General features: G+C 39.0%; 1 protein-coding gene across 3 annotated transcripts in view; it reads left to right on the forward strand.

Moving 5' to 3' along the window:
* The window catches only part of waca (WW domain containing adaptor with coiled-coil a), a 102,917-nt gene extending 85,349 nt beyond the window's left edge, over nucleotides 1–17,568 (forward strand). For 2 of the 3 annotated variants that reach the window (XM_072253908.1, XM_072253909.1), the window contains 5 exons: nucleotides 217–365; nucleotides 1,685–1,800; nucleotides 9,907–10,084; nucleotides 15,261–15,388; nucleotides 16,119–17,568. In XM_072253908.1, coding sequence (XP_072110009.1) covers nucleotides 217–365; nucleotides 1,685–1,800; nucleotides 9,907–10,084; nucleotides 15,261–15,388; nucleotides 16,119–16,188 — 641 coding nt within the window. In that variant the 3' untranslated portion in view covers nucleotides 16,189–17,568. The other variant, XM_072253910.1, reaches the window with a different exon arrangement.
* The last annotated feature ends 9,914 nt before the right edge of the window (nucleotides 17,569–27,482 follow it).

Raw genomic sequence — 27,482 nt, forward strand, 5'->3', positions numbered from 1 at the left:
GAATGCATTGAAAACTTTATTTTAAAGATTGCTTAATAGATTGAGTATATTTCATAAGGGATTCTCCTTTCTCTTAACATAAGTGTTCTTACAGAAATTTGGTAGTTTGGACAGCATTGCTTAAGTGTATTTTGAAAAATGTTGACTTATTTGAAAATTTAATATGATCTTTTGATGGAAAACACTGGATTATTTTAAACTTTTTTTAAAATGCAGCCCCTCAATCTAATCAGTCTCCGATGTCATTGGCATCAGATGCATCATCCCCAAGGTCATATGTGTCTCCTAGGATTAGTACACCACAGACTAACCCAGTTCCTCTTAAACCGCTGATGAGTACGCCTCCTGTGACGTCTCAGCCAAAGGTATGTAATTCTAGTTAATTTAGCTGCTGAACATGTGGTTTTATATAGTAAATTGCTGAAGTTAAATACAAACTACTATATTTTCATAGCCTTGTCAATTGTAATTAATTTTAAACTATAGTTGATTTGCAGTTCAATTGAAATTATGCAATTCATGATATTTGAAATTATTTAAGTTTAAGAGATGAAGAATTGGTTGTATATTCAGTTTTTGCACGTGCTGATTGTTTTTGCCATTACAGCTGCTAAGAAATTTATGAAATATCTTAGCATGGAACTGGAAATGCTTATACTTTCTGTTTTTTTGATTTGTATATCCCTCTTTCCTCAACACTTAATTTAAAATTTAGAAAATAATTTATCCTAGCAGCCAAATCAAAAGTAGTTTTCCTCTGCACTTTTAAAAAGAAAATGTCAGCACATCTACTGCACATGTACATCATATCAAACAAATATTGAAACAATTGAAGAGGAAGCGATGTACTGCCAAAAACTACACTAGAAGTATTGTAAAATAATGTCCAGGTAACTGAATAGTGTTATTGAATAGTATCTCTGAGGAAATTTGTTATCAATGAATCAATGCCTAAGTATAGGAGCTGACCCTAGAAAGAGAAGAAAAAGTCAATAGATGACTTGCCCTACTTGGGTTTTGTGGTTTCTGAGGTGACTGATTGAGGAACTGATGTGGTCTGTGTTCCAGATAAGGGGTAAGGCATGCCTGCAGGATGCATGTGTAGTTTGTGAGGTGGTGCAATCCTTCTATCATTTCTGTAGGGCTTTTTGATTCACTTGATGCATGGATTCAAAGTTCTCGATACCATCTCAGATGTTCCTTTGCTGCCTTGAGTAGTCATGGGCTAGGAATGCCAAGAATCAGTGGGTATGTTGCATTATTTTCATGGAAAATTTGAGCACATTTTTGATTTTATTTTTCCTTTGTCCATTTGGTTTTCTTACCTCCAACGGAAATTGGAGCGAAGTCCCAGCTTCAGAAGACCAGAATCAGGCATTCCAACATCTTTGCCTGGCAGTGGAGTGAACTTGAGTGTAACCAGGGTTTTAAACAGGGGTTGTTGGCCTAGGGGATTCGCTTAACTTTCCAGTGAATTTGGAAGGTTTTGCAGAAGTAGTGTATTAGGCACACTTCCATAACATGGGTTATGCATTTTCATCTAATTTGTATATAAATACCTGGTTCTGCCAATCTTGTGCACTGTTGATGTTTGTAAAGAAGATTACAAAATGATTTTAAATGCCCTCAAATGAATGTAATATATTTATGTCAGAGGTGATGGTGTGTATTTGCTTTTGTTTAGTCTAGTGCTTCAGTTGTGAAACAAGGACCAGCACAGCAGCAAGTATCTCAACAGGCTCTTACTGCTGACAAACATGGGCATGAGCCTGGTTCCCCTCGTAATGTTCAACGTTCAAGGTAAGGATATCTGTTCCGAATGCCTGTTTGTAAAATTTATTGGGAATTGGGTGTTGACTTTTAAGACTTTGCAACAGAGGGAAGACTGAGTAAACATAACCTTCCTTCTTCAAGATAACTTGAAATAGCCAATATGATTCTTTTTTTAATGTTCCGTATACATTGACTTGCTTTTGTTAATTGTAGCTTATCTTTTATGATTTCCAGGGTGTAGGGTTGACAGCAAAATGCAAAAAATAGTTTCCAGTTTTACTTTCAGGAAGGATTTATATGGAGTGATTCTTTCATCTTTGCTCCTTTTGACATAATAAACTATGGATATTTAATACACGTTTCCCCCACTATCCGAATGTAGAGCATTCCTGTGAAACTGTTCGTAAGCCGAAATGGCATAAAGCGAAGAAGCAATTACCATTAATTTATATGGGAAAAATTTTTGTGTTCCCAGCCCCAAAAAATAACCTACCAAATCATACCAAATAACACATAAAACCTAAAATAACACTAGCAGGAATGATATGATAAATACACAGCTTATATAAAGTAGAAATAATGTATGTACAGTGTCATTTCACTTAACAGAATCGGGAAGTTTGAGCTAAAATCGATTTGTCAGGAAAAAAATTGACACGTACATGCATTCGCACATCACGCATGCACGCACATCTGCCTGCGCAAGGCTTCATGGTCATAAACACAAGCTTAAAGTGAGCGTCTTTTTTCCTAAAAGCAAAAATCCTCTTTCAGTTAACGAAAACAGATACTAATGTAGGTCTTTTGTAAAAGCGAAATGTCGTAAGGAGAACGTTCGGAAAGCGGCGGACACCTGTACAATTATTAGTTACAACTGGAGATCATTTGGCTTACAGTGCTGACTCTTTGATTATTCCAACTCTTCCTCGGTAGCTCCACAGTTTCATTAATCTTTTTATTTTTTTTTCTTTATACAGTTAACTTTTGAGAGTGTTATTTTTTTCTCCATCTACCAAGCTGGGCAGTAGATTTTAAATTACAATGACTTGGTGTGTAGAACAAATTCTCCTTGCATCAGTTCTGCCTGAAATCTGCATCCTTTTATTCTTGATGCTACCTGTGGAAGTACTTTCTTCTTAATGCCACCATTAAAACTTTTAAAATTTTTGAAATTAGACCTTCATTGCTTTGAATATAGAGGATCCCAGTTACTTGGTCCATTGACACCCACTTATTTGGAACAATTTTAAAGAACATACACAGATTGAGAAAGTAGCCGGGGTTCCCTTCATTTGGGATAGGAGACTTGCCAAGCAGCTTCTAACAAGTGTCAGCTACGTGAACTTGTGTAGCTGTTAGATGCTACACCATTAAATAGCATCATTTACGTGTGTTTGTGTTCGGAAAGCAGTGATTTTTGTCACTGGTACTTAGTGAGAAATGAGCAGTAAGACAATTTAGAATTGGTTTTGCTTACTGTGTACAGTGCCCTGGGTAAGATTTCTGCTGCTATGCTGTGAGGTATTTTTATTTTAGCAGTTTTTTGTAAAAGCAGTTTGTGCTGCCAATATGAGTGTTTTGACTTCAGCTAAAGATGAAGAATGATGTTGTCCATCTTGGGAATGTGGCGTCAGCTAACAGAGGTTGTCTTGGTACATGTCATAACTTTCTGCCCAGTGGAACATCCGAAAATGCCAGGCAGGAGGAGATTTCTGAAGGACAGCATTCTGGTTTGGGAGTTTTTCTTTCGGCGTGAGCAGCGGGGAAAGGGGAAGATGCAGCAGAGTGTTGTTCAAAGGAGAGTCCCCGTTGTAAGAAGTGCTTTGTGCAGAAGAATGGCTCCAAGGAGGAAGGGCCAATACTCCTGAGAGAGCCAGTTCGTTCAAGATGGTCTTTGAGGGAAATTCAGACCGTGACGGGTGTCCACGCAGACCATGGGTAAAGCAATATATTGACTACTCTAGAAATGAGTTTCAACGTTTATGTGCACATTTAGATTGATTTAACTGTAATGGACCCCTTTAATTTTCTTCTCTCTTTCTGTAATTGTTAGTTGAAAATTTGGTAAATATATTTCTTTTGTAATTTTATGCTGGTGTATGATCTCTTAATTTTCTGGCGAGCGACAACTTCACATGGAGCAGTATCTACCCTGCGTTCACTACAATTCATGTCCTTCCCAATCATCCCATCTTTCCTGTTCGGTTGAACCCCAAATCATACTGAGCCTGGACATGTATTGCTTATGAAAGGTGGCCTTCTCACGTCTGAGTCACGTGGCTGTTAGCAGAGTTAGCTAATGAGCCAAATTTGTATAAGAGCCCAATGAGAGGGTTGCATTTCGGTTTCAAGTATTCAGGCTTAGAGGTGCCAGAACGGCCAGGAGTGAAAATGAAACCATTTCACTACTTCCAGCAAGTTAGGAACTACAAAGAATCTGAAGGTATCGACAATCATCTTGAATGTTACAATGAAGAATTGGAGGATGCAATTGCCAAAAACATTGTATGAAGGCCGTACATTATCTGCACTAGGTGTCTGTGCTAAATTTGTTTATTTACAGTCAATCAGAAGAACACGGCAGTGTGTTGGTTGTCCGAAGTATCCAATGATGACTGTGTAGGAGAGTTTTTAAGGTGAAAAAGCTGTTGCACTAGAACAGTTCCATTCTCTCAAGCTCGGAAGTCTGGGTCCAGTGCTACGAATAGTCGTCACAAACTGGGGTCTTGGTTGCAGTGGATAACCATAACTACTTCTGTACTTTATCATCCCCTTCGCTCTTAACAAAGCATTGCAGAATTACCTTCCCTCTCCCTTCCCCTTTTCCCAACCATGATTGCCATTTCCCTGCCCTCTTCCTACTCTCAGACCACAGTAGAGACCCATATCAGAATCATGTTTTTTTGTGGTTAACAGCACAGTGCAACATAAAAAAATACTGTAAGTTACAATGAGAACGCACAGTAGTGTACACAGATTCATGGGCGATTCAGAAATCTGATGCAGATTTCATTGGTTAAGCAAGGAGTTCAAATTGTTTAAGATTGCACAACCCACAAAATAAGGCATTTTAACTTTAATTTACAGCTTCAAATATCACAGTTCACAAAAGGCAGAATAGGTAATAACACAAGTTAACAAGAGCAGCAAGAGTGATCATTGCACATAAATTGTTAAAGTGACTTAATTTAAAATAATGTTTTGACTGATGCCTTCTAACGATTAGAGCACCTGCCTGTTGTCAATATTAGTAGTTGTGCTTTGTACTGCTATTCAACTTATTTTCATCTATGGTAAATACAATGATTTTCTTTGACAAAAGTGTTCACAATGTAAATTGAATTCCCTTTAGAAAAAGCAATGAAAATGTGAACTAATTTCTTGCTGATTTGTGGAGTTCTTTAAAAGTTGGAGTGGGCAATGTTTTCCCTTGGCAGTATGCTTGCTAAGTATTCTGCCCATTGTGAAGTATCTTCTAATATTGAACTTAATGCGTGGGGCATATCTGTATTCTATTCACACTACAATATCAGAAAGTTAATAAACAATAGATTACATATTAACGGCTCTCAGCATCTGGGACAGCAATAGTCATCCTTCTCGCAAATTCTGCTTTTTCTTATTTAGGTGACTTGTTTGTGTCAAGTGGATATAGTTTAGAACCACAGTGGAAACGAGTCATTATCTGTGATTGAACTATTGTTTTTCACTTTGTCATGAAATTTGTCTTGTCCATTATGCCATTAGTCCTTTAAAAATTCTGTGTAATCTGTAATTTACACTATTTATTTGAGGTTTTACTCTCTGATTATGTTTTTCACTTCTGGAATCTCAGTTCATTCAAAACCAAAGGATATTTCTCCTCATCTTGACCTGGATTCCTGCTCCATAGAAATCCTGGGAAATGTTGAAACACAGCTGATGATTCAATATAATCCTCCACCGTAAACACTTCATGGAAGTGGTGCTGGCAACACTGCCACAGAATATTCTCCTGGAATTTTCAGTATTCAGCATGAAGAACTGCTTGATGATACTGCTGTTGACCGAAGTTTGAAGGGCCTTGCTGTAAGACTGGGCCTGTGATCAGAATCAACTAACTGGTCTCGGTATCTTTCCTGCCTGTTGTAACATTTGCAAGAATGGTTATTGGGAACATTAGGTCTTGCCTTCAGTATCAATAAACTCTCCATTGTGCAGCTGCTTAATACTGTAAACTGGCAGATTGAGCAATTTTCCAAATTGAAAACAGTTGATAGTGGAATTACGTGGCTTCGTGATCTGTCACTTCATTATCACAAATCAGAATGTCCAAGACACTTCTGAAGGTTATTCACAAGAATTGTTCTGATGCTGATATTTAGTGATGCAAGTGCCATAGCTTTCCCTGACTCTGCCTTCTTCCATGCTGCTCATCCTTTCCACCTTCACTGCTTGTGTCCACTTATTTACTTCTCTACCCATTAGTATTGTATATCCATGTCTTGAGATCGCTGTTCACCTTGAGTTCAGAAGTTTATACTTGGTCCCTGATTATCTCTTCCCCAAGTCTCAGGTCTGCTTCTGGGTGGGCCGTGAGGATTGAGTTAGCCTTGGCTGCAGGCTCTGCAGCTTTTGTGTCTCCATATGCTTCACCTGTTGATAAGATAGGCCACTCCTTTTAGGGAGATGGGCATTTCTCATGTCAGTAGGCAAGCCCACAAGCAGATAACTGGCATAGCAAACAACTAGCCTGGACAGAAGCGGGGCTGTGAGGACAACAGACTGAGGCAACCTGACATGTATTTTGTCCACAGATTTAAAGGATGAATTAAATACACACCACTTAGATGTATGATTAACATTATTTTGGGCAGCACAGTAGAACTACTGCCTCACAGCTCCAGCAACTTGGGTTTACAGCTGGCCTGCACTACTGATTATATGGGGTCTACTTGTTTTTCCTGTGACTGGATAAGTTTCCTCTAATTGTTCCAGTTTCCTCTCATGTTCCACAGAGGTGTAGGTTGGGAAGTTAATTTCCTGAGTGTGTTATATGAGTGGTAAAATGTGCGGAGCATAAAATGGGGCTAGAATAAGTGAAGAGAAAAGGAATCATCAGCAAGTGCTTTTCTGACATATGATTTCATATCCATGCTGAATGTAAAAGTTGCCGCTGAAAACTTAATAATATGTCAATAAAGTGATTGGATATCTGAACACTGTTTGCTTGGGAACATATTTACTGACTCAAGACCATGAACCTTCTAATCTCATGATTTTACCTCATGATCATCATCAACCCAAATAGTATAGTTCATAACCGGCCCAGAATGTTTTTGGCACACCAAAGGAAGAGGGAATAAATGCAGTTCTGCAGTTGCTGTCCATTTCCTAATTTCTTAAAAATGAAAATAATGACTCAACCCTTGAGGCTACATGTGGAATGGACTCCTTATACTTCCCATAATCTAACTAGTCTGGTCTGGAGGTAGAGAGCCCATCTTACCTGCCCAGTGTAATAGTGCTGTCAAGTACAATCCAAAATATCTGCAACGCAGGAGCATTTCAGAACTTTTAAAAATAAATAAAAGTTGATCATGCACAAGAACACAAGAAATTAGGAGCAGGAATAGGCCCACCAGATCATTCCAGCTGTCTTGCCATTCATTATGCTCATGGCTGATTTTTGCTGGGTTCATCTCTTCTGTGCCAGTTCCCCATCGTGGTCAGTTTCATTAATCTTTCAAATATATTCACTACCCTTCTGAGGGATGTTTGCATCTAATTTTTAAATGACTGGTCACTTATTTTCCAGCTATGACCCTCATTTGTGACTTCCTCAGTAGTGAAAACATCTCAACATCAATCCAGTCAGGTCCTCTTAGAATCTCATGTTTCACCCCACATATTTCTAAGTTCCAAGTAATACTGACCAAACAGTATATAGGACAGTGTTCTGATTCCAGTGGTTAGCCTGGTGAATTCCCTTTGGATTGCCTCCAATATTGCTATACCCTTTTCTGTTTGGTAAGGGAACCAGAACCTTTGCTGAGAATTCCAGCTGTTGCCCTTATTACAGTGCAACTGTAATAAAACCTCCGTGTTTTTAAATTCCAACATCTGTAATATACTGTATTTGCCTTAATTATTTGTTGCACCTGCCTGCCAACATTTTGTGGTTCCTCAAATGCCAGATTCTTATGCATTTCACTCATTTGCATTCTCTCTCTATTTACATAATAATCTGCCTCTTAATTCCTCATACCCAAGTGTATGACCTTGCACTTGCCCACATTAAACTCCATTTGTTAGGTTTTTGTCCAATCACTTAGTCTATGTGTATCCTCTTTCAGGAATACAATATCCTCATCACAGCATGCTCTGCAACTTAATTACGTATCATTGGCGAACTTTGAAACCCTGTATTTGTTCCTTTCTTCAGGTCATTGGTGTAAATAATAAACAGTTAAGGCCAAGATCTGATCTCTGGGTGCTCTGCTAGTTACGTAGCTGAAAAGGGCACATTTATTCCAATAAATAGCTTATTATAAATGTCTGATTTTAAGAAACTTTTAAAAACTGTTAAAGGTGAAATAAACAACTAATAATGAACAATTTATTTGTGTTTTCTTTGAACAACATAACGTAAGCTGGAAGGGAGGGGAAAAGGATTTCCTTTCCCATTTGTTTTATGTCTATGGTACAATAATCTCATTGAAATCAATAGAAGACTGATTTCTTTTGTCATGACTCAAATATATTAAATACTGAGGAAACAAAATACAATTTGCACGAAGTTAGAATCAATGACATGACATTTAGTTTCACAGCAACTCTGAAACATTAAAGAGTTGTTTATCCTTTAATGATACACAACCCAGTCTTCTCATATAACCTCTGAAAGGTGTGGATAATATATTTTGCAAATATTTTGGATATTCTATTTACCCTGAGCAAGGAAACAAATTTGGATTTGTCTCTTGAGTTGTCATGCTGTTGGTTTGACAGCCAGTGCCGGAAGAGCATAGATTTCAGCCTCAAAACTTTCAGAATATAGAGACATTCAGAATATATAGAACTTCCTTGAGTACTATGTGCTGCCTCTGACAGCAAATCAAGTTGCAAATCAGTATCTGAAACTCACTTGCTCATTCCACTTCAAGTGGTCTGCTCCTGACTATGTGTCTGATACATCCAGTAATACCAAGTCAAATTGATCTAAGTTTAATATGAACCAGGCTGGCACTGCATGCCATGAACCCAGTTGTTGCAGCAGAATATACTATTGATATAATCTCGACTGAACAAGATAGATGTAGATTGAACAGTAAGATTGTCAAAGAAATAGGTTTTAAGTTGGGAAGTCAGGATAAGACTAGGCAGAAAGAATAAAAGGAAATGTCAGTGATCAGATGGCAAATAGAAGTAATTGATAAAAGCTAAAAAAACAAAAAAAAATGCCTTTGTCTGGAAATCAAAATATAAGGGCAAAAACATACCAGAAACAGCGAGTCGAACGGCATCCACAGAGGAAGAAATAGATCACATTTCTGGTTATTTGATCCTTCATAAGAAAAGCTCAGTTTTGATGCAAAGTACTTGAAAAGGTTCACCTAATCTTTGGATTCAGCTTAAATATTTACATTTATTTTCCAGATAACTAACATAATCTACATATGTATCAAATCCTGTAATGTAGCTAATCAGAAGAGAAAGAAACATGCAGCTCCCAAAATGCTCTTAGTCAACTATATCTTGTTTATGAAGTATATGCATTGTTATAATATCAGAAATCCAACCATTTCTTGGCTGTTCTCAAGGTTTCTCAACCAGTGATATGGTAACGACCAGGTAATCTCTGCCTGTTGGTAGAGAATGAATATTGGCCTAAACAAAGGGATGTCTTATTCTTTGAAATGTATGCAACCGACAACTTTGAGACTCTGAGGCAAGGTATAGCTTATTGAATGATATACATTACTACTTATTATTATGAATTATTATTGAGTAATTCACACTTGCAGCTTTGAGAATTGTAGCTACAAATTGACATCCTTCACACTGCAGGCAAATGCTTTCTTAATGTAATGCTATCAACTGCATCTTTGAAATTAAAATGAATGCAAATTACCACTACTTAAATTTTTGCAGCAACCAGAGAAGTCCATCACCGAGTTCAAATCACATCCCAAGCAGCAGTGCAACTTCAGTACCATCAACTACAACCGCACGTTCTTCATGTTCATTGACGCCGACGCTAGTTGCACATTTCAGTGAAAATCTTATTAAACACGTTCAGGGTTGGCCTGCGGATCATGCGGAAAAGCAAGTAAGTGAATTTCAGTTTGATTTTGAAATAATAGATGTACACTTTATTGGATGTTACTTCAAGGAAGTTGACATTAGGAGCTGAGTTTTTTTTAGAATATAGATCATCTTTTTTGTCACATGTTCATCAAAACATATAATGAAATACATTATTTAAGTCAACAATGTGCTGGAGTTATCCTGTAATTGTCGGAATGTTTTGGGTGCCAAAATAGTATGCCCGCAATTTGCTTACCTGAGCTCATACATCCTTGGGGATGTGGGAGAAAACTTGCATGGCTACAGGGAGAATGTACAGGTGTGCTGGGAATTGAACCCTGATCGTACAGCTGGCATTGTAAAGCCTTACGCTAACCACAATTTTACCTTCTTGCTTTGTATTATATTGTTTGAACTTCTGAACTTTTCCCTACAACTGGTATATGGTCGGCCCTCCTTATCCGCGAGGGATTGGTTACGGGATCCCTCATGGATACCAAAAAACGCGGATGCTCAAGTCCCTTATTCAACATGTCTCAATGCGGTGGACCTTGGGACCCAGCGGAACCCCGGACCTTATTTAACCTGTCTCAGTGCGGTGGACGTTAGGACCCAGCGGCGGAGCTCTGAATCTGCAGTGCTTCTGTTCAGGAAAATAATCACGATCGCGGTTTAGGATAAAGTGGAAATAATGAAGCCATTAGAAAGAGGTGAAATGCCATTGGCCATTGGAAAAACGTTAGGCTACAGTTGGTCAACAATCGGAACAATTTTAAAGGATAAAGTGAGACGAGCCCTGTCCCGATGAAAGCTACAATTATTACTAAGCAACGCAGTGGTTTAATTATTGGGTTTTGGGTTTTTGATCCTCCACATCAACCCAGCACGGATGGAGAGTGCGTTCGGGAGCGCTCTGTCACTGGATCGAACTTGGGAAGTTCCGTTCTTGAGCCTAGCACTGAAACATAACGTTTCTTAAGTGTTTTATATGTATAGAAAAGTAAAATATATACTATATACTAAGACAAACGTTTGACTAACTGACACTAAATAATACCGGATGTACCTGTTCTGACTTACTTAGTAAGAGAACTTCCGGGGTTTTTTTTCGATCCCGAATAACCTATGCACATCCTCCGGTATACTTTAAATCATCTCTAGATTACTTATAATACCTAATACAATGTAAATGCTATGTAAAATAGTTGTTGTACTGCATTGTTTGGGGAATAATGACAAGAAAAAAAGTCTGTACATGTTGGAACATTAAGTGCTGAAAGAGCACTTCCGGGTTTTCTCGATTCGTGGTTGGTTGAATTCGCGCATGCGGAACTTGTGGATAAGGAGGGCCGACTGTACAAAAATTGTGTTATCCTTGCAAGAGAATCTTGACTTTTTTTCTCTCACATTTGAGTAAAATTCTGTGGCTCCAAATGCTGATTTTTTTTTTGCTGGAGAATGCTATGAGTAAAGCTTGCCTAGGTATAAACTGGTATTTGTACAAAAGGGATTTGGAATCTTGAGTAAAAAGTACTTAATGTTGATGCACTAGCTAAAAGTAAGGATGCAAGAAGAAAATAACATGAACTAAGGCCAAGCCTACAGATGTCAGTACTTCCAAAGGAAGATCAGTGACCTTTGTGACTGAAGGTGGAGTCGATGTGCTATGTAATGAGACAGATTTTAAAGAAAAGGCATTTGATAAATGAAGAATTAAACATAATGAATTTAGAAGCAGTAAAACCCATAATGAAGATAATGAAGGTTGAAGATGACTTGCATTCAATTACCTTTCATTTTCAGAAGGAAATGAACACCTGATACAGATGAGGTTGTTTCTAAGGAATAGAACAGTTTCTTTGAAATGTTTGGTTTGAAGTTTTGTTCAGAACAAAGGATGAAAAAAGTGGCTACAGAATATGGATTGCAATAAAAAAAACATTCTAACCAGAGTAATAGTTAATTTTAATGAGGAATGTGTAATGTCTATAAAACATATGGAATTTTACACTGGAAAAGCAGATCATCCCAATTTACCTCGAGAAAAGGTTCTTGGTCAACTGAAAGGTCTGTAGGTAGATAAGTCACCTGGACCAGATAGTGTACACCCCAGAGTTCTGAAAGAACTGGCTGAACAGATCGTGGTGGCATTATTAATGATCTTTCAAGATTCTTGAATGATTCCGGACGACTGGAAAATTGCAAATGTCACTCCACTCTTCACGAAGGGGGAGAGAGAGAGAAGAATGAAACTAAAGCCAGTTAGTTTGACCTCGGTTGTTGGAATCGATTATTAAGGATGCGGTCTTAGGAAAACATGATAAAATAGGCCATAGTCAACATGGTTTCCTCAAGGAAAAATTTTGCCTGACAAATCTGTTGGAATTCTTCGAAGAAGTAACAAATAGAATAGACAAAGGAGAATTGGATGATGTTATGTATTTAGATTTTCAGAAGGCCTTTGACAAAATGCCACACATGAGGCTGCTTAACAAGCTACAAGCCCATGGTGTTACAGGAAAGATCATAGCATGGATAAAGCAGTGGCTGATTGGCAGAAGGCAAAGAGTGGGAATAAAGCGAGCCTTTCCTGATTGACTGCCAGTGACTAGTGGTGTTCCGCAGTGGTCTGTGTTGGACCAATTCTTCTCACGTTATATGTCAATGATTTGGATGATGGAATTGAAGACTTTGTTGCATAGATTTGTAGACAATATGAAGATAGTTGGAGGGGCAGGTACTTTTGAAGAAGTAGAGAGGTTATAGAAGCACTTCAACAGATTAGGAGAATGGGCAAAGAAATGGCAGATGGAATACAGTGTCGGGAAGCGTGTGGTCACATACTTTGGCAGAAGAAATGAAAGGGATGATTATTTTCTAAATGGAGAGAAAATATAAAAAACTGAGGCGCAAAGGGACTTGGGGATCCTTAAGCAGGATTCCCTAAAGGTTAATTTGCAGGTTGAGTCTGGCAAGGAAGACAAATACAATGTTAGCAGTCATTTCCCAGGGCACGAATAGCAAACACCAGAGGGCATATGTACAAAGTTAAGGGAGGGAAATTTAGGGGAGATATCAAGGGTAAGTTTTTTTACACAGAGGGTTGTGGGTGCCTGGAATGACTTGCCAAGGATGGTGGTGGAGGCTAAAACATTAGGGGTATTTAAGAGCCTCTTGGACAGGCACATGGATGAAAGAAAAATAGAGGGTTACGGGGTAGTGTGGGTTTAGTACTTTTTTTAAAGGAATATATGGGTCGTCACAACATCGAGGGCCGAAGGGCCTGTTCTGTGCTGTAGTATTCTAGTGTCTAGTATTTCAAGAAGACTGGAATATGAAAGCAAGGATGTAATCTTGAAACTTTGTAAAGGACTGGTGAGGCCTCATGTGGACTATTGTGAGTAGTGGCCCCTTATCTTAGAAAGGATGTGCTGAAACCTGAGTGTGTTCAAAGCAGGTTTACGAAAATGATCCCAGGATTGAATGGCCTGTCATATGAAGAATGGGCCTGTATTCACTAGAATTCAGAAGAATAAGAGGTTGCCTCATTGAAACCTATCAAATGGTGATGGGGTGGATGTGGAGAGAATGTTTCCCATGGTGGGAGAGTCTAAGACCAGAGGATACAGCCTCAGAATAGAGGGGAGTCCTTTTAGTACAGAGATGATGAGGAATTTTTTTAGCCAGGAAGTAGTAAATCGGTGGAATTCTTTGCCACAGGCAGCTGTGGAGGTTAAGTCTTTATGTATATTCAAGGCAGAAATTGATAGATTCTTGACTGGTCAGGGCATGAAGGGGTACGGGGAGAAGGCAGGAGATTGGGGCTGAGAGGAAAATTAGATCAGCCATGATGAACTTACGGAGCAGACTCAATGTGCCAAATGGTCTAATTCTGCTCCTATATCTTATTGTCTTATGATCTACCTCTTTTGGCACTATTGTAAATGGTAGCTAATTAATGTCATCTTTACTGTTATTTTCCATTGCCTTATATTTATCTTCCCCAAAAATTATCCATTTATCTTTTTAAGTGTCATTCCTGATTCTTTGTCCATTATCATTTTTGGAATCTACAAACGTTAGTATTTCAGATCATCTGAACATGCTTCCTTGTCTGCTTCCTTCTTGAAATTATACGTATCCTCTTTTTCAATCATCCTAGCAGCAAAAACAGTTACATAGTGTAACTCTCACTTCGGCTAGAGGCTTAATATAGGGAGTAATAGCCCACGGCTCGGCCAAACTTAAGAAATCTCATTTGAGTGGATGCTGCGTGGTGTCCCCTGTTGCAAATCAGTACCCCGAAATAACAAACAGTACACAATATGCGAATAAACGATAAAGCTTTATAATTATTATTTTGACTATATGGTTAGTAAAGAAACAAAAAAAAAGAAAATCAAAGGGCCCAATCTTATTAAACAGTCTGTTGCGCAATGTTGGAGCTCACTGATAAGCTGATCGTCCACCATCGACCTCCTCCGATTGTTGCTGCCCTTCATTTTTGGACTCTTGCTCCAAGTCTACCCTGTCTGGCAGTCTATCAACTCTCTCCATTCATGTCTTACTCCTCATCTCTCCCTGGCAAAAGACCACAAAAATCTCTTCCAGCTTACAAGAAAGAACAACAATATTCCAAACCCTGTTATCTCTAGTCATAACCCAAACATTGCTGCGACAGAGAAACCATTACATTATCAGTGAATGCTTACAACGTTACACAGCAGTGAAACCCTACAGCATGTTACAACAATATCTCCCCATCTCCTCTATGGAAAAATGATCATAATTTTGTTTCTCCATTCATGCTGTCCAGGATCTCTCTGTTTTGATTAAATCAATCCCATCTTCTCTGGTATAATTTGTTTCCTTGGTTGCGTGTGTTGCTTCCATTCTTTATTGCCAGTTGTCCTCAAAGGTGGTGAGGCACTGCCACTTTGAACCAATGTTTTATTTCTGATTTAGGAATTATTTTGCATAACCAAAGTCTCATATTTGAAGAGATGAGTGTTAACAATATTGATTATATATTTGGATGATGTGCTCATTCAGTATAACAGAATTATTGAATTTATCTTAAATTGGTTTTAGAATGTCAAAATGTAAATATATATCTTGTTCTAAAATTCCACGTTACAAGTATTTTTCACTTAATTATTTGTATTTGTAATTTAATTTAATAATAATTTTATATTTAGGCATCGCGGCTGAGAGAAGAAGCACACAACATGGGAAGTATTCACATATCTGAAATTAGTACTGAGCTCAAAAATTTAAGATCTTTGGTCCGAGTATGTGAAATTCAAGCAACTTTGCGTGAGCAAAGGTAAGCAATGCCCCCATTTATGATTATTCTGGTGAACCTATTATCTAAGAGATTCTTAAGTCCATTAAAATGATTTCAGTTTTGTGCGTAGCGGTCAACAATTTTTGTTCTGTCCATTTGTAGTTATAATCAATGCGTTATTAACAAAATGAAGCAATAGGTTGTAGGTCCAAATAATTATTCTTGAATTTGAATGAAGATCCAATTGGATTAAGGCTCTGATTTAAAAAAAAATAAAGCTTAGCCCTCCCCCTCCCGCCACCTTTTTGTCATGTTATCCTGTCTGTTTTCATTGGGCTTGGCTTCCATTAACTTCCTGTTCCCATATGAGAAAGGGGAATTTTTAATTTGTTTAAGTATTTGATTCTGTGTGTCAATTTTTACATGTATTTTGTAAAGGTTGCCACATCTCTGTTCAAATTGAAGCCTAATAGAAGACAAATCCCATTTCAATAAGAGTGGTAATTTAGAACTTGTATTCTCTCTGCTGCAAATTTGCCTTCACTATACCTGTCATGTTGAAGTCAAACTTAAATCAAGTAACTAAATATTCTGATATTTAATTAATTTACATATATTCACGTAAGTGTTAAATGTAAATTATTCTTTATGAGAAGAAATTTAAGTATATTCAGAAGCCTATTTTCAATTGGCTACAGATTGAAATTTAATCAGCATAATTGTCACGTCAATGTGGTAACTGTCATTTCTCCACTCTTCATTCTTACAGGATACTGTTTTTGAGACAACAAATTAAAGAGCTTGAAAAACTGAAGAATCAAAATTCCTTTATGGTGTGAGGACTTGTGAAGAAATTGCACATGGTTTAAAGCCAGGGACTGTAAACGTTTGCCCAATCTTAAACTAAAATTTTGAGCTGCGTTTGAGAAGGCTTTGGACCGTGGGGCTGGGCAAAAGGGTGGAATGGGAGGGGGACAAGGAGGGTTCTAATTCAGGGGAGATAAAGTGGTTAATTTGTAAACCCTTGAAATGTAGATTTCTTGTAGATGTATCCTTCACGTTGTAAATATGTTTTGTAGAGTGAAGCCATGGGAAGCCATGTGTATCAGAGCTTTGACATCTGAACTAATCAATGCTGAGGTGGCTAAATACCTAGCCTTTTACATGTTAACTTGTCTGCAAACTAGCTTTGGTAATTTTCATCATTCAGTGAAATGCATTTCTTAGAATGCTGGCACCAGCCTGTGTGCATCACGGGCTGCAACAACTGGAACAGTTTGGTCAGTATACAAATTAGCATGGAGCACCTTCAGATTCCACAGACCCAGTCAGGCACAGCTCCGCAGGCAGCTTTCTTCATTGCAAGGCAGTTATTTTTTTTTCTTAAGGCATTGTGGCCAAGGCACTTGGGTTCACCAACTTTTCATTCCTCCTTACAGCAGTTCATAAGTTGTATGCTGTTGTATGAATAAAATAAAGATTGTTGCAGTAGGTACATTACAGATTGATTTCTTGTATGCCTACCTAATTGCTGTGTATTTGCATTTGTGCCCTGTTTTAAAACAAAAAAAATGGGAGCAGAGAAAGATTGATACAGGGCATATGTGTATTTATTAAGCGGCTGAAGCCACTAAAGAATAGTAACAAAAATTCATTGTTATTTGCTAAACTTGTTGACGTTGGGAAAAAGCTGGTTATTCATGAGAAGATGTATGTAAATATAATAAACTTTTGTTGTTTAAAGCACTGGGTACCCTTCTTTTTATTCAGCTACTGCATATAGGAAGCTGAACTGCTCTGGCAAACCTGATTGGGAGTAATCCTTGTTGGATGCTTGTTTTTCTTTGTATAGAACTCTAGCTTTCAAGAAGAGACAAGTTTGTGAAAAATTGAATGACAGAACTTTCTTTTTTCCTTTCTGTAAGTGATTCTGTGACTAAAACAAGAACTTCAACAAGGATTTTGGATTCCTTGCCTGTAATTGGCTTGTGTAAAGTCTTGGTTTACCTGTATTACTATAATGACACATTTAATTTGAAGGATGTTTGTATTGTAGCTAACTGTGCAAGTAAGGTGCTGACTGCTGTTCTTTTGCCATCACAATACGCTAGATCTGTGTAATTCGAGCACATGGCCATCATTGGGAAAATGGTGGTAAAGCTCAGCTTTGTATATTGTTTCCTAAAGTATATAAAAAATAAAACTATGCTACCACTGGATATGTTCACTTTTCTTTCATGTGCAGGTTCACACATGGGGTTTACCACACTGTTAATTTACTAAAATTTTTGATTAACGAAAGCAGTTACAGCTGTAAATAATTTACAAGGATGCGTTTAGCAAATATGACTGTCAGAAGTTTATTTAGTTTTTACTATTTCTTGTGCCAGCACTTAACTTTATTTTGGTATTGCACAAGTTTTTTGAAAGGTGTTATAGAAAGAGCTGAATTTATAGTTGCATTTTTATTAAGGCTGGCAAATTGGTTTGTAGACTATTCCTTGAAGTTTAACTTGCTGTTAACTATTGGCTTTGTTATTAGCTATAAACCATTGCTTATAGCTTACGTGTGAGCCTCTGCACTATGATTCTGTGATTGCATTGCACAATCAACCTTAATCCAATTTGAACAAAAACCAATTGCTACTTAAAAATTTCTGCTACCTTAATTGTTTCTTTATTGTTATTCATTTGATAACTTTTAATGAATGCTTCCTTTCAATAGGCGCCCAATTGTCTTCAAATTTGTTTTGCTAGGAACATTTGTTATTTCCATTTGTCTTTTTATACCCTGTGAAGAGAATTCATTTGTTTCTAAGCTCTAAATTGGTCCGTTTACATTTATTAATTTGCTTTATCATTCCTCTTGAAAACTTGATGTGCTGGAAAGTTGCATTAACAAGGTTGCTGAAATCAAAGTAATTTCAAAGTACATACTATATTTGACCAATTTTCTGGTTGATCTTGACTTCTGAAAATGTGTGTGAGGGATGTATAAACGCTATTTCACATTTTTGAAATGGCTAAATGTGATATGGAACACTCAGCTGCCCATTCACTTTTCATGTTTTAATTTATTTTTTGTTCATCTCATGTTCTCTGTTAGGGAACAGGAAAGTGATGAGATCTTGCAACTACTTACAGAGTCATAGAATTATATAGCAGAACAACAGGTGCTTTTGGTCCATATCCCTCTCACCTTTCTCATTCTCGTACCTGTCCAAATATCTCTTAAACATTGTGCCTGTATCTACCACTTCCTCTGACAGTTCATGCGATATACCAACTGTTCTGTCATCATAAAATATTCATACTATTCAAGTAACGATACAAAAGCAAATTAGAATATTACTTATGATGTACTGCACTGAGGAGACATAATTATGGATGCCCAGCAAGTCATGTAAGTAATTTCGCTATTTCTGCTTGGCATGGTTCCTGAGGAGACGTTGGATTGTGCATAGTTAGGCATTTGGCCAATAAAAGGAAGTTAGGTTTAAGTAGAGTGACCAATATGTGAGTGGACCAGTGTTAAAGTGGGGTGCTCAGGCTTTGGTGAGAGGTGAAGGCTGTTGGAAGACTTTTTTCATTTATTTTTTCTTTTTCTTTGTTATTGCACAAGTAAAGCAGTGGGGATGCCAGGCAGAATAGTGGAATGCTGCTGTTGCGGGATGTGGGAGGGCAGGGAGACTTCCGATGTCCCTGACAACTACACCTGCAAGAAGTGCATCCAGCCATGGCTTCTTTCAGAAGTGTTGAATTGGAGCTGGAACTGGGTGAACTCCAGAGCATTCGGGAGGCTGTGGGGTTGATTGACAGGACATACAGGGAGATAGTTACATCCAAGGTGCAGGACACTGATAACTATGTGACTATCAGGAAGAGGAAAGGGGATAGGCAGCCAGTGCAGAGTACCCTATGGCCATTCCCTTCAACAGCTGGATGCTGTGGTGACCAAGCAGAAGAAAGCCACAATGGTCAGTTCTCTGACACTGAGTTTGGCTGTGTGGATCAGTACGGTAGGCAGAGGTAAGGGGAGTGCAGTAGGGTGACAGGGTATTCCATAGTTGGAGGAGCAGACAGGAGTTGCTGTAGCGCATGACAGAGACACCCGGATAGTTTGTTGCTCCCCATATGCGGAAGTCAGATCAGGTCCACAACATTCTAGAGAGGAATAGTGGAGAAGTCGAGGTACATATTGGTACCAACAACTTAGTAGGATAAGGGCAAAGGTCCTGAAGAGAGAATATAAGGAGTTAGGTAGAACACGAAAGAGCAGGAACACCAGGATAGTAATTTCTGGATTGCTGCCTGTGCCACACGCCAATGAGGGTAAGAATAGGATGATTTAAAAGGTGAATATGTGGCTGAAGAATTGATGCAAGGGCAGGGTTTTAGATTTCTGGATCACTGGTATCTCTTCTGGGGAAGGTATGACTTGTTCAAAAAGATCAGGTTACACGTGAACTTGAGGGGGAGCAGAATCCTTGTGAGCAGATTTGCTAGAGCTTGTTGGGAATACTAACTGGGCAGGAGGATGGGAGTTGGAGTGATGGGGCTGAGGATAGTGCAGTTGGTATACAAGTAGTTGCAGTATGTAGTAAGGTTGTGAGGAAGAACAGACAGATGACAGGGCAAACTTGTAATCAATGGGATGAGTGGAAGTATAATATGGGAGCAAAACTGAACATCATCAGGTTGGAATTTGTAGAATGATATGAGATTTTGTTTAGAACAAGCATTTCTGGATTGTGTGTTGTGTAATGAACCAGGTTTGGTTAGGGAGTTTAAGGTAAAGGAGCTGGCCAAAGTTGATTGGAAGTGGACAATAGCAGGGATGATGGCAGAACAGCAATGGCTGAAGTCTCTGGGAGCAATTCAGAAGGTGCAGGGTAGATATATCCCAAAGATGAAGTAGTATTCTAAATGGAGGATTCTGCAACCGTGGCTGACAAGAAGTCGAGGATCGCATGAAAGCAAAAGAGAGCATATAATATAGCAAAAATTAGTGGGAAGGCAGAGGATTGGAAAGCTTTCAAGAACTAACAAGACAACTAAAGAAAGCCATGAGGAGAGAAAATAATATAAAAGATTGGTGAAGGGGTGGAGATCTGGCTCTAGCAAAGGAGGTGTAAGGTGTTCCTTTTCTTTGCTAGCCTGCAGGTCACCCTTGGACAAGGTATAGCACCTGCTTATCACCCTATCAGGGTCACCTCAGACTCTGGGAACAGGTGGTGGATAGTCATATGAGTAGCTGGTCCATATCACAATCCTGGTTATGCGACTACTAACACCAGGCAGACAATCTCTGAATAGTATTGATAATGGTTGGGGTCACCTGTCTTGTAAAAGCACTGCCCAGATGAAGGCACTGGCAAACCACTTCTGTAGAAAATTTGCCAAGAGTAATCATGATCATAAGCCATGATTGCCATGTCATATGGTGTGGCACATAATGATGTTGAATATAAAAGAGGATACCAAAGATTTTTCGGATATATGAAGAGTAAAAAAGATTAGACTGGATATTGGACTGCTAGAAAATGATACTGGAGAGGCAGGAATAGAGTACAAAGAAATGGCGAATAAACTTAATTATTTTGTTAGTCTTGATTGTGGAAGACACTAGCAGTATGCCTGAAATTTGAATGTCAGGAGCAGAGGTGAATGTAGTTGCTATTACTAAGTGGAAGGTGCTCGAGAAGCTGAAAAGTCTGAAGGTATACAAGTCACCTGAACCAGATGGACTATGCTTTAGGGTTCTGAAAGAGGTACCTGAAGAGGTTGTGGAGGTATTAATAATGAACTTTCTTTCTTTCTTTTTCGATCTTTTTATTAGTAATGACCTTTCAAGAATCAATAGGTTCTGGAGGACTGGAAAATTGCAAATGTCACTCCACCCTTTAAGAAAGGAGGGAGGCAGAAGATAGAAAATTATCGTCCAGTTAGTCTGACTTGTGGCCGAAAGATATCGGAGTCCGTTCTTTAGCATGAGGTGTTGAGGTACTTGGAGGCACTTGATAAAATAGGCCAAAGTCAGCATGGTTTCCCTAAGGGGAAATCTTGCCTGACAAATCTGTTGGAATTCTTTAAGGAAATAACAAGCAGGTTAGACAGAATAGAGTCAGTGAATGTTGTATACTTGGATTTTCAGAAGGCCTTGATAGGAGGAGGTGTAACAAAATTAAGAGCCCATGATAATGCAGAAAAGATATTAGCATGGATAGAAGATTGGCTGACTGGCAGGAGACAAAGAGTAGGAATACAACGGGCCTTTACTGGTTGGTTGGTTGATGGTGATGAGGGGTGTTTCTCAGTGGTGGGCATTGGGACTGATTTTTTTGTCATACATCAATGATTTGGATGACAAAATTAATGCCTTTCTGGCCAGGCTGATTTGAAGATGGGTGGGCAGGTAGTGTCAAGGAAGCAGGGGATCTGCAGAAAGTCTTAGATTAGGAAAATGGGCAAAGAGGTGGCACATGGAATATAGTGTAGGGGTAGTATATTGTCATGCACTTTAGTAGAAGGAATGCAGACCGATTATTTTTTAATCAGGAATAAAATTCAAAAATCAGAGGTCAATGATTTACTGTTTTGATGTAGTACAAGATATCCTGATTTGGTCTATAAGTTTCATCCATTTCATAGATTGCAAGCAGATGCTAATTAATATGAATGAAGTTTGGAGGTAAATTAGAAATAACCAAGAAAACTTTTCAACGTAATTTTTGTTTTTAATTGGCAGTTTAAATATTTTCTATTTTTTTTTTGCATAACCGAAATAAAAGGGAGGCATCTTCTTAATGGCTGCAGAGACAAATTGAAAAAATAGATGCAAAATTTAATTTGTACCGTGCTGGCTCAATTGTTAACTTTTCATCAAAGCATCTGAGCTGCCGAATCCTCTAACTTTCTCAGTATTTTCTTTCTTTTCTCATATTCTTGCATTTCAATTCATTTGTAGTTGAAACAATCTGGACTGTGGACAGGGGTGTTGTCAGCTCTGTTGAAATCTCACCTTCAACTTGCAGTGGTATTGGGCTCATGCAAACATCTGCTACCCTTGCAAGAATTCCCAAGAAGACTCACTGACTAGAATTGACTTTGATCTGACGAAACCTCAATTTTAAAACTTTCAAACTGCTATGATCTTGCCATTTTATATCCTACTCTGGCTATATGTGGTTTGGAAATATATTTCACTATTACTTCCTTCAGCATTGGCAGTTATGGCTCAAATCTGCAAAACCCTTAAATTCTGGAAACTTCTATCTATTAAAAGCTAAAACTAATTAATACTTAAGTCACCAGGTTTAATATTCCTTTGTAGCTCAATGTCGAAGTTTGTTTGGTGATACTCCCCAGAACAAACATGTATCATTTTACTGAATTAAAAGCAATGTGTATATGCTCCTGAAATTCATTGGTTGCTCTATGCCTACTCTATAGATGGGGCCTGTTTTTTGAGATACAGAGAAGTGGTTTATCAAGATGAAGTGGTGTGCATACTCCGGAAGTAGGTTTCCAAAAAATTATTAGACACTGCATTTTTCCAGCTCAAGCCCCTTTCAAGTTAGGATCTGACAAAATTGGAAGAAAAAGAAAGACATGTATAAGTTGTTATGTAGTTGTATATGGAAATGGAAGTTCTCTGTTTAACTTGAGAGCCATTTTATTATTGAGTTATTAATGCTTAAGGACAGTATTTACTTGCAGAAAACTCTTTGTACAAATCATTGACATTTCTGCTCAGTCCTTGATCTCTGCCATCCAGAAGAATAAGGGCATCAAGTGCTTGCGAATATTATCACCTGTGATGTACAGACTATTCAGAGATGGACACTCATCACTATTCCTTCAAAATTGGTTTAAAACCCTTGAACTTGTACCCAACAGCAATCCGGAAGTATATCCACTATTCAGATTGCAGTTCAGTACTGTCCTCCACTGGTAGCTAGGTTGGGCAATTAATGCTTGCCTTTCCAGAGACATACAGATCTCAAGAAATTAAACAAAATCTTCAGAAATATATTTTGTAAAAAAAGGGCCAATAAAATTCTATTATTAATGTAAATATCCTTTTTGTGTGTTTGAACGGCCGGTCAGTCTTTTCATCAGTAGTTTTCTACATGTGATACTTATTTAGTATAGAGCACTGATCAGCCACAGGTGTTAAGCCACAACATAATAGTAATGGCACTTTGTACTCTGTATATAGTGTGTATATTTAGGAAATGTATGCTTTTCAATTCAAATATTTGAGGTTTCTTGTGTCAATAAACACTTAGCAGGAATCCAGCCAAATACATATATCAATTTTAACCACTGTTTTGGTGGCAAACTCTGCCATCTTCATTAGAGATGATCCTTTTAGGATCACTGCTTGACAGACGGAAATGGTGCACTCTTAACAGAGCGAGAGCGGGAGTTTGTAGGACGGGAGACAATATGATGAAGTGGGGTTTAAAGACCAGCGAATCCTGCGAGTATGGCGAAAGGGTGCAGAACATTGAACGTGTTCTGTGCAACTGCCCACTCTCACCTGATTTAGCTGACACTGACCTGCTCAACATCCACCAAACAACACTAGAGTGGCTGGCTGTCTGCTGTGACAAGCTATGGTGATGATGATCAGAGATGATGTCTAGTCTGGTGGTATATATGCCTCCGTCATCTGTCCCTCCTGATTGGTTAGTCTTCATCCAATCAGGTTTCTGCTGTCCCTCCTTACAAAGGTTCATTTATTGTCAAAGTACGCAACTTTGAAATTCTCTAATTCTCCAGGTAGCCATTTAACTAAAGGCAGCACAATAAAAAAAAACCCAAATCCCACTTTCCCGCAAAAAAGTACAGAAACAGAACAGGCACATCAACCCCCAAATCCCACCCTCCCGCACAAAAAACAAGCAAAACAGATCAGGCACATTGACTACCCAAATCCCACTTCCTGCATTAAAATAAGCAAACAGAATGAATCAGGCACATTGACCCCCAGATCCTCCCCCCACAAAAAAATGAGAAGATCGAGCAAAAAAACACAGAATATAAAAATTATAAGACCGAAAACTAGTCCAAAGTCCATATTCGAAACACGGAAAAAACCTGGGCAACACTCTCCAGGTGCAGCAGCAGGCTCTCCCCTATCCAGTAAACAGCGACTGATCAAGAGGTAGCCAGCCCTCACTCTCTGCACTTGCTTCGATGCTTCAATCTCTCTCGTTGCCTTAACTGGCGAACAATGGGAGCTGTAATTGGTGAAGTAGAGCCAAACATCAGCTGGCCCACAATAAGGGTCACGCACACTGCCTCTGCCTCCCAGAGTGTTGGAACACCCAAACAATCTCCAAACTTCTGCACTTACCGTGATGTTTCAATTGCTGAACAATGGAAAGCTATAATCAGCAAAATGTAGTCAAATACCAACGTGCACACCTTCTGCAGCCTTCTTGCAGCAAGGTTCACTCACACTGCTTCTGCCTCCTGGAATCGTCTCAGAGACTGCAGAGCACTGATGCACCCAAATGATCTCCAAACAGCAAAACACAAGTTCCAACAGTTCCAGAATCACATTCAAGACAAGAAATAAATGTAAAGGAGATAAAAGAAATGTAAAAGATGGTTTCGTGATCTATCCAGAAGATGTCAACCAAAGGAGCGTTGTATGCATGCGCCATCTTGACTGGATGGCGAATTCCAAAAAAAACAGGAACCCGTCTCTACTGTCTGTCTTCCCTATATTTCCAGGGTTTCTGGAAGGATCACCAGGATCCTGAAGAAATACCCGATCAGTACTATCCACAAACATGTGAGGAAGCTCAAATCACCGCTTATGTGGATCAACGATGACCTGGGATTCAGAACAGCTGGCGTTTACAGGATTCCCTGTGAATGCAGACAAAGAAGGGCAATAGCCAAAGGATTGACTTCGACAGCACAAAACTGTGCCATACTAATGACTTTTAGGACTGCCTTGTGAATGAAGCCATTGAAATAAAACTAGAGGAAATGAATTTTAATGAAGACAAAAGTCTCACTCTAAGTAAGAACTGGAATTCAATTGTAAACAAGGCGGGAGAGCGGAAACCTAATTGGATGCGGGCTAACCAATCAGGAAGGACAGACAACGGGGGTATAAATACCACCAGACTAGACATGCCCAGACATCATCCCTGATGCAGATGGCAGAGTCTATCATCGAAGCTTCGGCTAAAATCAATACCTGTACCCAGCTGGAAGCCCAAGAAAAGTTTATTTGTAATGTGTACTGTGTTGCACTTTTTGGAAGCAAGGGTTGAACCGATCATAGTCTGCTCTCTAAGATGGATATGAAAGGTCCAGGCACACTATTTGAAAGAGGAATAGCAAATTCGGCATGAGGAGTTATTCTTGTACTCTAGTTAATATCCATCATTACCAAAAACTTCATCTGCTCATTATAGATTATGAAAGTTTGCTCTACACAAATTGGCGGCTGAGTTTGTGGTACTAAGGCACTGACAACAGTTCAAGAATATTCAGCAAAAATGACTTAGGGGCCCCTCACATCTCCTTTGAACTTGGCCTCTGTCACATTAGATGCATGCCCTCTGCTATCAGACATTTCAAACCTGGTAAAAAAAAGATACTGCCCATTAACTCTATGCCTCTCATAATCATATAAACCTCGACCACATCTCCCCTCAGCCTCCTCCTCTCCAGAGAAAAGAACCCAAATTTGTCCAGCCACTCATATTAGCATATTTAAACCATAGAAACCATAGAAACTACAGCACAGAAACAGGCCTTTTGGCCCTTCTTGGCTGTGCCGAACCATTTTCTGCCTAGTCCCACTGACCTGCACACGGACCATATCCCTCCATACACCTCCCATCCATGTATCTATCCAATTTATTCTTAAATGTTAAAAAAGAACCCGCATTTACCACCTCGTCTGGCAGCTCATTCCATACTCCCACCACTCTCTGTGTGAAGAAGCCCCCCCCCAAATGTTCCCTTTAAACTTTTCCCCCCTCACCCTAAACCCATGTCCTCTGGTTTTTTTCTCCCCTTGCCTCAGTGGAAAAAGCCTGCTTGCATTCACTCTATCTATACCCATCATAATTTTATATACCTCTATCAAATCTCCCCTCATTCCTCTACGCTCCAGGGAATAAAGTCCCAAGCTATTCAACCTTTCTCTGTAACTGAGTTTCTCAAGTCCCGGCAACATCCTTGTAAACCTTCTCTGCACTCTTTCAACCTTATTTATATCCTTCCTGTAATTTGGTGACCAAAACTGAACACAATACTCCAGAATAATAATAATAAATAAATAAACAATAAATATTGAGAACATGAGCTGAAAGTGTGTCCAGTGGCTGTGGGAACATTTCAATGATGGGACAAGTGAACTTATCTTCTTTGGTTCAAGAACCTGATGGTTGAGGGGTAGTAACTGTTTCTGAACCTGGTGGTGGGAGTCCTGAGGCTCTTGTGCCTTCTTCCTGATGGCAGCAGCAAGAAGAGGGCATGACCTGAATGGTGGGGGTCCCTGATGAATGATGGATGCTGCTTTCCTGCAATGGTGTTTCATGTAGATGTGCTCAATGGTGGGAAGGGCTTTACCCATGATGGACTGGGCCATATATTAATGACTTGGATGAGGGAATTAAATGCAGCATCTCCAAGTTTGCGGATGACACGAAGCTGGGTAGCAGTGTTAGCTGTGAGGAGGATGCTAAGAGGATGCAGGGTGACTTGGATAGGTTGGGTGAGTGGGCAAATTCATGGCAGATGCAATTTAATGTGGATAAATGTGAAGTTGTCCACTTTGGTGGCAAAAATAGGAAAACAGATTATTATCTGAATGGTGGCCGATTAGGAAAAGGGGAGGTGCAACGAGACCTGGGTGTCATTATACTCCAGTCATTGAAAGTGGGCATGCAGGTACAGCAGGCGGTGAAAAAGGCGAATGGTATGCTGGCATTTATAGCGAGAGGATTCGAGTACAGGAGCAGGGAGGTACTACTGCAGTTGTACAAGGCCTTGGTGAGATCACACCTGGAGTATTGTGTGCAGTTTTGGTCCCCTAATCTGAGGAAAGACATCCTTGCCATTGAGGGAGTACAAAGAAGGTTCACCAGATTGATTC

Source organism: Mobula birostris, chromosome 3 (assembly GCF_030028105.1).
Source record: "Mobula birostris isolate sMobBir1 chromosome 3, sMobBir1.hap1, whole genome shotgun sequence".
NCBI classification, from domain to species: Eukaryota; Metazoa; Chordata; class Chondrichthyes; order Myliobatiformes; family Myliobatidae; genus Mobula; species Mobula birostris.